This window comes from Belonocnema kinseyi, chromosome 3 (assembly GCF_010883055.1).
Source record: "Belonocnema kinseyi isolate 2016_QV_RU_SX_M_011 chromosome 3, B_treatae_v1, whole genome shotgun sequence".
In the NCBI taxonomy this organism is placed as follows: Eukaryota; Metazoa; Arthropoda; class Insecta; order Hymenoptera; family Cynipidae; genus Belonocnema; species Belonocnema kinseyi.
In genome coordinates, this window is record NC_046659.1 from 144792539 (window position 1) to 144805615 (window position 13077).

Sequence of the window (13077 nt, forward strand, 5' to 3'; positions counted from 1 at the left end):
CGTCGCATTTCTCATACAAACTTGAAAACAAACGTACACACACGTTTTTTTAAATTATCATAATTTATTGTGGAACACAGAAAGTATCTTGACTACTACTATTCAAAATAGTCGAGATAAAGGAATATTTTCAAAGAAAATAGAATAAATTCTTTCAAATGAAATTAATGTAAGTACTTTAATAAAAAATTCAAGCAGTTCAAATTTGAAATATTTTAAGTAAAAATATTCTATTTTCAACAAAACAGATGAATTTTAAACAAGATGGTTGAATTTTGAGCCCAAAACATAAATTATCAACCAAAAAAAAGTAATTCTCTGTCAAAAAAGAGAAATTTTCAGACAGAGGTAAATTATTAATTTAATAATTGATTTTGGGCTCGAAAAATTAATTTTCAACAAAGAAGTAGAAACATCTTTAATTGAAACAATCTCTAATTTTTCAGGAAAACTTAAAAATGAATGTAAAGAAGGTAACTTTTTAACCAAGCATTGAATTAACATTCAACTCGTTGAATTTGAATTCTGACAAGAACAATTTTGTACAAAAAAGTATAATTTTCTCCCCAAAAAAAGGAATTTTAATAAAGCTTTCATGGTCAAATAATTCTTTAATTTTTTAACGATATCTTTAGCACGAAACGTTCTAAATAATTATCTTTTCAACTAAAAATAAATATTTTTAGCTAAAAAACGTGAGTTCTCCACGGAAAATGTAGTAGTTGATGTTTCCTGAAAAAGAGATTATAATTTTCTTTGGACGATTAAATTTAAACACTAAAAGAGTATTTTAAACAAAATCGTTTAATTTTAAAATAAATTTTTTTCTCGGTTTTTTAAGGAAAAAGGTAAACCAAATGGTTGAACTTTCAAACTAAAAATACAAATTTTGTATAAAAACGGTTGAATCTTTAATTCGAAAATATGAATTTTCTACCACATAGTATAGATCAATTTTCAACTCAAGAAGAAGATTTTTTAAATAGGATATTCTCATTTTTAACAAAAACAATTATTTTTTAACAAAATTGTAGAATCCTTAACCAGAAAAGGTAAATGGTCAACAAATAGTGTAATATTTATTTTTGCCGTTAGGTTTTTTGACCAGGTAAATGTATTAATAATTTTATTGCTAATTTTTTTGTCTACATGGTCTTCTACAACACGTCTACAGTACACACATGTTGCAAATCTTGAAGTTACCATCCAGCATTCCAATACATGTATTAAAGTATTTGTAAAACGAAAATGGTACATAAGCAATTCACGGAATTCATGAAATTAATGGAATTCAAGGACTTTACGGAACTCACCGAATTCACGACATTCATGGACTTCCATTCATGGAAAACCCGGAACTTTCAGATTTCATGGAAATTAAGAGATTTACGAATTGTATGGAATTCGCGGAATTCATATAATTTAAGGAATTTATGAAATTCAGGGAATTTGCTAAATTCATGGAAATAAAGGAATTCGCGAAATGTATAGAATTCGCGGAATTCATGGGCTTCAAGCAGTTTAAGGAATTTAAAGAATTTAGGGAATTTAGGAAATTTAAGAAGGTCAAGGAATTCAGGGAATTTTAGAAATTCATGAAATTTAAAGAATTGAAATAATTCATGGAATTGAAGGAATTCAGTAAATTCAGAAAACTTACGAAATTCACGGAATCAAAAGAAGTTTACGGAATTTAAGGAATTTAAGGAAAACGGAGATGTCCATAAACTCCATGAATTCTTTGAATTCCTCAAATTCCGTGAATTTAATGCATTTCTAAATTCTGCGAATTTTCTGAATTCCGTGAATTTCATGCATTCCGTAAATTAAATTAATTTCTCGAATTTCATTAATTCCGTAAATTCCATGGAGTCTATGAATACCGTATTTTTCTAAAATTACTCTAATTTAGTGAATTCCTTGAATTCCGTACATTCCGTCAATTCTTTGGAGTCCTCGAATTCTAAGAATCCCGTGGATTCTTTGGATTCCGTTAACTACTTGGATTCCATGAATGTCTTCAATTCCTGAATTCCAAGAATTACGCGAATTCTAAGAATTTCTTGAATTCAGTGAATTCCGCAAATTTCGTAAAGTCCATGAACTTTTTGATTCTCGTGAATTTATTGAACATCGGGCATTTCGTAAACTCCATGAAATAAGCAAATTCCATGAAATCCATTAATTCCGGGCTTGCCCGGAAATTTCGTTATCCGAAGAGCCGTGCTATAGATCTTTGGTATTCAATTCCAAGAGATTTAATTATGAGTAGGGTAATTTGAAAAATAAATCAATTTCACAAATTATGATAATATAATGTAAACTTTAACGAAATGGATACAGAATACAAAGTGAAACAAGAATTTATTTTAGCCGAGAGAACTACAAGGGACGCTGCAAGTAGTTAGGTTAGAGTTTGGTCGCGCTGTTAAAACTCGACTGACCCACATCCGTTGCCGATTTCGAAAATCGGAGAAGATTCACAAAATTTGTAGGTGGGGGTAAAATCTAGCGCTCAAAGGCGTTACAATTTCCAATGATGCACGGTGTAAGACGGAAAATTCCGAAAAGGTTTTTCCCAATATGGCCGCCAGTTTGCACGGCGAATACCATTAACGCCTAGGTATAAAAAATTAACCCTAAATGGTCAATGGGTTGGAGGACTTATTGGCTTACAAGTGATAAAAGCATAAATTTTGAGATTTGAGGAGATATAAAGGAAATCCTAAAATTCGGAATTTAGGTAGTCGAGAGTAAGAAGCTTAAGTAATAAAATTTATCCTAAGAAAGTGGATACAGATACGTTTCGACGTAGATGTTTTTTACATCATAAATAATAATAAATTATAGCTTGAGTAAATCTCAATACCTTGAATTCAACAAATACGCACATTATATACCATATATTAACCAAGGTTTTGGCTCCGATAGAAATTTTTTATTTTTAGCCAGGAACAATTGTCATATATAATAAAATTCCATTACCTTCAAGGTGCCATACCATATGACTAATTTTGATGTGAATATGTTTTTCTACATAGTCTGAAACATTGAATATAGGCCATGTGGACAAACAAAATAACAATCCAAATTTTTCAAAAGTGTAATAGTTAATATTTCTACCAGAAGTTTTCTGAATCTGTAATCACCAGAGGATTCAAATATTTTATCGACAGTTCGCATATTTAATTTAACTCAATGGGTTGAATTTTTTTCATTATTATTTTTCAAACAAAAAATGTAACTATTATATTTTTGAGTACAAAAATATCCCAAAATTGGTAAATTATTTTTTGCATGATATCTTAGTCATAAACCATTTCAGATTGCTTGCGCAAAGGTACAACTTTATACAGATGAATATCGTATCTTCATATAATTTTGGCACTGTATTAGGATTAGTATAATTCTGAACACTTGTTCTCGTTGTTAATAATTCTGAAGCAAACAAATTTCCATATTAGCTAGATTTATTAGCGAGATTATTCCCCGTTAAACTCTGTTTGTCCTAATGAACAAAGCAAAGCGTCTATTGGATGAGAAGTGAAATAGTATATCTTTCAGCGATTTTCACGACAGTTTTATCGCGATCTTCTTGCAAAGTTAGATGTCTATTCTCTAAGATTTTATTCACTCAGTAAATATGAAGATTCTCACTGAAATACTACTTCTTGCCTTCGCGGGATTCCTGAATTTGAAACGTAAGTGCAATGTATTATTGAAATAATATCTTTCAGAAATATGGCATATACATTCTCGATCTGATTACTACTATCGAATTTTGAGCAAAACTGCCCCATTTTCAGTTCCTTTAGAGTTATAATTAAGGAAGGTTTTTTAATACCAGATAGTGCCTAATATATTATCAAATTGAAGGGCTACTTCACATTGTACAATTTGAGACTGGAAATCGAAAAACTGACTTTTCTCAAACTTACTTTATAATTGTTAATTATACTTATCAGCTAAATATGACTAACGTATTTATAGAGCGAAAAGTATTTTCTCTGAAATACATAGTTGAAGATAATGCATGTCGTCAAACAAACGCTTAGCTTTAATGAAAAATTATCAACTTCACCAAACAGACGCAGAATTGAAAGTGCTATTCCTTTATATAATAATGCACGAAAATAATTTATTGAAAATGCTAATAAACATTTTATAATTAAACTCTGAAGGCTAAAACAATTGAAATGACTGGTTTTCAAAATCTTAATTTAGCTACAAAAGGTTTATTATCAATTATAGCATTTCTGTACATTATTTTATCTGAAATTCAATGATTGTTGAAATTCAATGATTGTGAAGTATATGTTCTCTCCATTTTAGAGATAACGTTAAATCAACAATAATAAATTTGTACTAAATGATTTTCTCTTCTATCTCGTAGTTGTATGGACAAACTACGTTATTTAAAAAAGTGATATATCATCATATGCTCACAGTTTTCACAGGAATTTCACATAATCAGGCTGTATTTTATACCTGTTGAGAAGTCATTTATTGCTGCTATCAACTTCGGATTTTCAAGTGGCATCGAAAACCCCCTTTTAATGAAGAATTTTTAATTTCATGAATAAGTAGGTTTCATTATTCACGTTAATGATTAAAAGAGTAGCGCGGGTCAAGCAGACATTGACCAATTTTCATAATCCTTTCATCCCAGTAACATGAAATTGTGGCATCATTCTTCAAGCAATTATTAATCCTTAATGCAGTTAAAGTTAGCAGTTAAAGTTTGAATAAATTAAATTCCAAAAAACTGTGCACTTAAACACGCTTAGATTCGTACCTAGCATAATTTATTTCACAGATTGTTTATTAAATGGAATCATTCACACTAGTACATAAAATTAAATTCGATTTAATTTTACCCTTCTAATTTGCTAGTGTAGTAAAACTTTACATATTGCATTTTTTATTACAAAATTAGATGCAGGTGGACAACCGGATTGGCGTGAACTGCACCACTTGCCGGTAGGACGCGTTATGTTGACAATGAATGACCGCTGTATACATATTGGACGTCGTCGTCTTTTGGAATGCAGCCCAATGGAGAGGATCCCCTTATATATGCTAAATATAAATATGAACCCTCATCATTATCACGTTGATGTATATCTAGGAAACAGACATTTTGCTACATATCTCCTAGTACCACAACTCATTAGTTTCACACATGTTCCTGCTAATCATACTCCAAAGAATGCTCATATGAATATAGGAAATGGCGAATTTTATTTAGCTGACCAGTTTGAACCGTACGACTTGAATACCCATCCACATCATTATGCAAACGAAAATTCCCCTGGTAAATATCCAGCCACTGATCATATATACGTAACAACACCAGGAGGAATTCACAAGGTGTATAGTTCATCTTTACGTCGCCTCTCGAATACAGGGGAAGATCATTCATATTCTGGAACATCTCACGTGCTTAACATGATACGTTAGACAAGTCAAGCGATTTCCTATGGTGTAAAATTTCGACTTACAGTAGATATTTTCAAGATATCTCAAGATATCCTCAGAATATCTCATTGGCGTCTATGATTTATATGCCGAGGATGGGTCGTAAATTTAGATATGCATTGATCTACACATCATGTATTTTCCGTACCAAATATGAATAAACTTTACTTTATCAACTAATTTATTATTATTAATAATAAAAACAATAATTGGATTTTATTATTCCTAATTTAGTTTGTTAAGGGTTTATTATTAATTATAGCACTTTTCTTCATAACTTTCACTGACTGTAAAGTAGCGTGGATATTTTGGCGGAGTAATATGTCCTCTTTCACATAATGTCTTTCTTAGGGGCCCTTTCCAAGTGAAAAATTCAAATGTCACTGTTTAAGTGCATGTGATACTTAGAGTTTCCCCGGATTTTTTCCACAAAAATGAAAATTTTTAAAAACTGAATTCGAAGATGCTATAAAATATCATAACGGACGACGCCGGACTCTTTTTTGAGGGATAATAACATAAAAAAATTATTGTGCTAAATACAAATTTTATGCATATGCATTATTTTGAGGTTACGTCGTTTTTCCTCTCTGCCTTTCCGATAATATGCAAATTATTTATGGAATAAACATTTGTGATTGCCTGCAAACAAGGTTAGTTCCGGGATATTAGTTTCCATGTTTATTTGTAAGTTCAAAGTTTTTGGCCAAAAATATTGTGTAGTTTGGAAGTAACGCTCGGGTGAATTGTAACACACATAACCTCGAAATATACACGCATGTTGTTAGCCATATCAAAAATTTTTTGATAAAAATGCACAAAAAAAGTGTGTGGGGACGTCCGTTAGCATGTTCGCTATCGTTTCCCAGATTTTAAAGGCAAAATATTTCTTATCCTTGGAAAAAAGCCGGGGGAATCTAACACTGAAAAAATTGAAACTATTTCCTGAGCGCTATGCAAATTAATCACATTTTGCTAAACTAAAACTTTTTTTTAATTAACCCACAGAAAAAGTGTGTGAGGACGTTCGTTAGCATGTTCGCTATCATTTCGCAAAATTTTAAGAAAAAATATTTATTATTTTGGAAAAAAAGCCGGGGGAACCTAAAACTAGTAAATTCGACAATTTTCTAAGTATCGCATGCCCTTACAGTCGTGTAAAAAAACATAGGATTTTATGAAGCGATCTTTCGCTGTGTGGTGGCGCCAGCAATGCAGTTGGCCTAGAATTAAAATAATGCAAGTCGAAAGTGTTAAAGGAAATATTTGTTAACCAAAAATAATTTTCTGATAGTTCTGGGTAAAAGATAATAAATCTTTCAGATATTTTTGATCTTTTGAATTAAAAATATTTGGCACAAATCGTAAAATTCACTGGTTTTATGCGTCAATCCCAGTGCATGCCTACTAACCAAAACAAATTATTACTTATGTGCAATTAAATGAAACATATAATTATATGTGTAATTTTTATTTATTCTTTGGAATATTTTGGGACAATCTTTTTATGTTGCAATTTTTTTCAAAAATTGTAGTTAAATAATTTTCAAGTTTAAAAAATATAAACTAAAATTATATATTGTAAACAAAAGGAAATTTTCATTATACTTGTTTTTAAATAAAATATGAACTGAACTTATTTTAAGCTAAAAAATAAAAATGGGAAAAATGATTTATAAAATCGAGTAAAATATTTTATTGCGAATTATATGTAGTTTTGTGAAAGAACTCTAGGTGAAATTTTCTAATAAATATGTCACAACTGGCTTTGTTTATTTAATAATAGTTTTTAGGGTTATTCAGGTTATTCAGGGATTATAAAATCGCTATTTTTGTTAACACTCGGTTTTCATAAATGAAATTTTTAAAATAAAAACGTACCAATGGTATTTGCCAACTAAAGAAAACCTTGAATATTTTTTGCGAAACTTCATCTCGAGTTCTTTTCAAAAATTAGTTATAACTAATACTGGCATATTTTTCTCGATTTAAAAAATCATTTTTAACAAGTTACCTTTTTTGAAATTGAAATAACATATGAAAATATTGATTGATAATAATAAATTCAATAACAAAAACACATAATTTGTTTATTAAAATATTTGAAAATCAGAAATGAATTTAAATTAATAAATAATATATTTGTTATTAAATTTATTATCATTAATCAATATTATCATGTTATTTCAAGTTCAAAAAATGAAACCTGTTAAAAATGATTTTTTAAATCGAGAAAAATATGCCAATGTTAATTATAACTAATTTTGGAAAAGAACTCGTGGTGAAGTTGTGTAAAAAAATTTTATGGTTTTGTTTAGTAGACAATAACTATTTAGATTTGCATGTGATTCCTTCTCTCTTAAGGCCAAAGTTCCAATTCTCATTTAATTCTAATCATGTATCCCTTATATCTTACTTTTTGAAAGATTCTCTGCAAATATCATTGGTACGTTTTCATTTTAGAAAATTTATTTATGACAACCGATTGACATCATTTTTTTAACAGACTTTTTTAAATAAAAGCTTAAACTTTTTACATTTGGGATTTGTTTATTGTAAATTCTTTTTTCTGAAACCTCTTTTATATGACTGAATTGATTTTAGTCACGCATTACATGTATATAATAGCGAATAAAATTGTTTAATAATTTAAAACATTTTTAAAACACAAACTGGAGCAAACAATATTTTAAAGTCTCACAATATGTCGAATAATATTAAATGCATGACATTAAATGTGTATAACCAGTATAAAAGCTTTTCGTTCCATAAATTTAAAATCTCGTAGAGCAATTTATAATTAAATCGTGGGAAAATAAAATAAATATGTACGTCGCATTTCTCATACAAACTTGAAAATAAATGTACACACACTTTTTCTTTTAAATTGTCATCATTGACTGTGGAACACAGAAAGTATCTTGACTACTACTATCCAAAATAGGTGAGATAAAGGAATATTTTTGAAGAAAATAGAATAACTTCTGTCAAATGTAATTAATGTAAGTACTTTAATAAAAAATCCAAAAATTTCGAATTTTAAATATGTTAAGTAAAAATATTATATTTTCAACAAAGCAGATGAATTTTGAAGAAGATAGTTAAATCTTGAGCCCAAAAGATAAATTATCAACCAAGAAAAAGTAAGTCTCTGCCAAAAAAGAGAAATTTTCAGCCACAGGTGAATTCATAATTTTATAATTGATTTGGCACTAGAGGAATTCATTTTCAACAAACAAGTGGACACATTTTTAACTGACAAATTCTTTAATTTTTCAGAAACACTTAAAAATAAATGTAAGGAAGGTAACTTTTTAACCAAACATTTAATTTACATTCAACTCGTTGAATTTGAATCCTGACAAGATCAATTTTGTACAAAAGAAGTATAATTTTCTTCCGAAAAACAGGAATTTTCAATAAAAGTTTCATGGTCGAGTAATTCTTTAATTTTTTCACGATATCTTTAACACGAAATGTTCTTAATAATTATCTTTTCAACTAAAAGTAATAATTTTTAGCCAAAAAACGTGAACTCTTCACGGAAAATGTAGTAGTTGATATTTCCTGAAAAGAGGATTAAAATTTTCATTTGACGATTAAATTTAACCACTAAGAAGGAATTTTAAACAGAATCGTTTAATTTTAATATAAAATTTTTTCTCAGCCATTTGAGGAAAAAAGGTAAGCCAAATGGTTGAAATTTCAACCTAAAAATAATTTTTTTTTATAAAAACGGTTCAATCTTGAATTTGAAACTATGAATTTTCTACCGAATAGATGCATACAAATTTAATACAAATCTTCTCTAAAAACGGTTGAATCTTTAATTCAAAAATATGAATTTTCTACCACATAGTACAGATGAATTTTCAACTGAAGAAGAAGATTTTTTAAATAGGATATACTAATTTTTAACTAAAAACAATTATTTTTCAACAAAATTGTAGAATCTTTAACCAGAAAAGGTAAATGGTCAACAAATAGAATGATATTTGTTTTTGACGTTAGGTTTTTTGACCAGGGAAATGTATTAATAATTTTATTGTTCATTTTTTTTTGTCTACATGGTATTCCACAACACGTTTGTAAAACGAACATGGTACATAAGCTATTCGCGGAATTCACGGAATTAATAGAATTTAAGGACTTTACGGAATTCACCGACTTCACGACATTTATGGATTTCATTTCATGGAAAACCCGGAATTTTCAGATTTAATGGAAATTAAGGGATTCACTAATTGTATGGAATTGGCGGAATTAATATGAATTAAGGAATTTATGAAATTCAGGGAATTTGCTCAATTCACGGAAATGAAGAAATTCGCGAAATGTATGGAATTCGCGGAATTCATGGATTTCAAATAGTTCAAGGAATTCGAAGAATTTAAGGAACTCAGGGAATTTAGGAATTTTAGGGTATTTAAGAAAGTCAAGGAATTCAGGAAATTCTAGTAATTCAAGGAATTCAAGAAATTTAAAGAATTAAAATAATTGAAAGAGTTGAAGTAATTTCAAATTTCGTGAGTATAATGAATTGCTGAATTCTGCGCATTTTCTGCATTCTTTGGATTCCGTTAACTACTTGTATTCCATGAATGCTTTTAACTCCTGAATTCCAAGAATTACGCAAATTCTATGAATTTCTTGAATTCAGTGAATTCGTTAAACTCAATGAATTCTGTAAATTTCGTGAATCCAGTGAATTCCATAGATTCCTTTAATTACGTTAGTTCTTCAAATTTCGTAAATTCATTAAATTCAATTAATTCTTTTAATTCCGTAAATTCCTAGAATTCCATGAATTCCGTAATTGCCGTAAATTCCACGAATTCTTTGAATCTCGTGAATTCATTGAATATCGTGCATTCCGTGAACTCCATGAATTCCACAAATTCCATGAAATCCTTTAATTCCGGGCGTTATATCAGTTGCATGAATTACGTGAATTCTGTGAATTTCCGATTTCGAAAATCGGAGAAGATTCACCAAATTTATAGGTAGGGGTAAAATTTAGCGCCCGAAGGCGTTACAATTTGCGATGATGCACGATGTAAGACGGAAAAATCCGAAAAGTGTTTTCCCGATATGGTCGCCAGTTTGCACAGCGAATGCTATTAACGCCTAGGTATAAAAAATTAACCCTAAATGGCCAATAGGTTGAAAGACTTATGGCTTACAACTGAAAAAAGCATAAATTTTGAGAGTTAAGGAGATTTAAAGGAAATCCGAATACTGGGAATTTAGGTAGTCGAGAGTAAAAAGATTAAGTAATAAAATGTATCCTAAGAAAGTGGGCACAGACACAATTCGAAGTAGATGTTTTTAAAATCATAAATAATAATAAATTATAGCTAAGTTAATCTCAACGCCTTGAATTTAACGGATACGCTCATTATATACTATATATAAACCAAAGTTTTGGCTCCGATAGAAATTGTTTTTAGCCAGGAACAAGTGTCATGTATAATAAAATTCCATGACATTTAAGGTGCCATACCATGTGACAAATTTTGATGTTAATTTGTTTTTCTTCATGGTCTAAAATATTGATTATAGACCATGTGGGAAAAAAAACAATTAAAATTGCAAAAAGTGTAATAGTTAATATTTGTACAAGAAGTTTTCTGAATCTGTAATCAAAAGATGATTCAAATATTTTATCGACAGTTCACATTTCTAATTTAACTCAACGGTTGGAATTTTTTCATTGTTATTTACAAAACAAAAATGTAACTATTATATTTTTAAGTTCAAAAATATCCCAAAATTTGTAAAGTATTTTTTTCATGACGTCTTAGTAATGATACACGCCACTGGCATGAAAGATTATATCGATTGTTTCGGATTTTGTGTTTTCTCTTTTTACAGCTACATCTGCTTGAGTCGTTTCCTCTTGAAAGTAACCAAGTGCTTTAAACCCGTCGTTAAAGACGACCTTCGTTTAGCCTATTTGCTTCAAAACCAATTTTGATGAACATCAATAAAGCACCGTTTCTTTTCTTAAACAAGTTGAGTCGAACGTTTAGTAGCATATAGTTATTACTTATTATTTTACTGTTTTAATATTTCTATTATAATAATATGTGAATGATGATTTCAAAATCGTATAACTGACAATAACAATAATAAATTAGTAAATCGGGTAATTAGATTATAATAATATGGTATGAAGAATAACAGAATTATAATACTAACATTATTATATTATCTTTATTTTGTTTCTTAACTATTAGTTATTAGGTATTTCAGTTCTAATTTTAGTACTATATTATAAGAGAAAGTGTTGTCCTATTCAACTTTATAATATCGTATTAGAATACCGTATCCTAATCATTGATGAGTTTAATCGGCGAACTTTAATTCCAACTATATTCTTGTAATTTTGCATTTACTTTTCTCATGAAAATTAGCCATAAGTTTATTCATATTAGTGTTTAATTTGAAATAATAATTAAGTTGGAGTAGCACGTGCTGCTCTCGAGCGCAAGAGACCAGCGGGTCGAAAGTGGGTTGCGATCCCACCCCAGTTTTGTTCCTTCCTTCTCGTAGTCCGAACTTACGGGATTGGTCGAGAGTCTCCCCGGTTTCCGGGGCCCAATCTTCTTCTCTGGCTCGACTGCAACACGCGCAAGCTCGACGAGTCACTCTGTGTCTATCCACCGCATAGCACGGTACTCGATAGTGTTCTCTCCACCAAAAATTTTGTTTAATATTTATGTGCCTAACTACCAGTGTATTGTAATTTGTGTTTGTGAGTGAATATACGATATATACACGGACAGTGTTCTTTTAATTTCTTCAAATTTACATCATCCTAAAGCCGTGAGTTGTGTCCTATATTTTCTCCTCCTTACCTCCAACTTCATAAGCGCGAACGTCACGGTTCGGTGGTGAGCTTCACCGTTTGAACCAGCGGAAGAGCCCAAAAGGTCACCAAGTCCTCTTTCTCAATGTATACATCTCTTCCCCCCATATTCTGTGTCGTTATATATTATGAAATTTATGTGTCTCAACTTGTTTATTGTCTGCGGTTGACATTATTATATGTGTTGCATTCACCATTTGTTTCCTACTAGTTAAAATCTGCCCCTCCTTACGCTCGAACGTCACGGTTCGGTGGTGAGCTTCACCGTTTGAACCAGCGGGAGAGTCAAAAGGGCCCCACGTCTTTTTCCTCGTACCTAACATGCTTCTCACCTCCCCCCCCCACATTTTGTGTGATCATATATTGTGTTATTTGTGGGTCGAATCTTGTTTATTGTGTTATTCGTGGGTCTAAACGTGTTTATTCTGTATGCGTTGACAGTATTATATTTGCTGCATTCTTAATTTGTTTCCTTCCATGTTAAACCTGCCTCCCCCTTCCCGCTTGAACGTCACGGTTCGGTGGTGAGCTTCACCATTTGAACCAGCGGAAGAGTCAAAAGGGCCCCACATCCTTTCTTCCTACCTACAAGCCTCCCCCCATTCTGTGTCGTCATATATTGTGTTATTCGTGGGTCTAAACTGGTTTGTCGTAAAACTCATGTGTCTAAGCTTGTTTATTGTGTGCACCCAGTCGAAAGGGCCCCACGTCTTTTTCTTTCTACCTAA

The 13077-nt window shown here is 30.5% G+C and overlaps 1 protein-coding gene across 1 annotated transcript; it reads left to right on the forward strand.

Annotated features, from left to right (window-relative positions):
• Positions 1-3600: 3600 nt before the first annotated feature.
• LOC117170139 lies at positions 3601-5607 on the forward strand. The gene is made up of 2 exons (XM_033356681.1): positions 3601-3701; positions 4937-5607. Exons 1-2 carry the CDS (start codon positions 3644-3646, stop codon positions 5458-5460), a joined length of 582 nt encoding a protein of 193 aa, XP_033212572.1. The 5' UTR covers positions 3601-3643; the 3' UTR covers positions 5461-5607.
• The last annotated feature ends 7470 nt before the right edge of the window (positions 5608-13077 follow it).

What these genes read in the sequence shown, in the direction of transcription:
- LOC117170139 (XM_033356681.1), top strand. Translation starts at nt 3,644, where the DNA reads ATGAAGATTCTCACTGAAATACTACTTCTTGCCTTCGCGGGATTCCTG. An exon ending in GGGATTCCTGAATTTGAAAC is followed by an intron (nt 3,702 to 4,936) that starts GTAAGTGCAATG and finishes TTACAAAATTAG; the next exon opens with ATGCAGGTGGACAACCGGAT.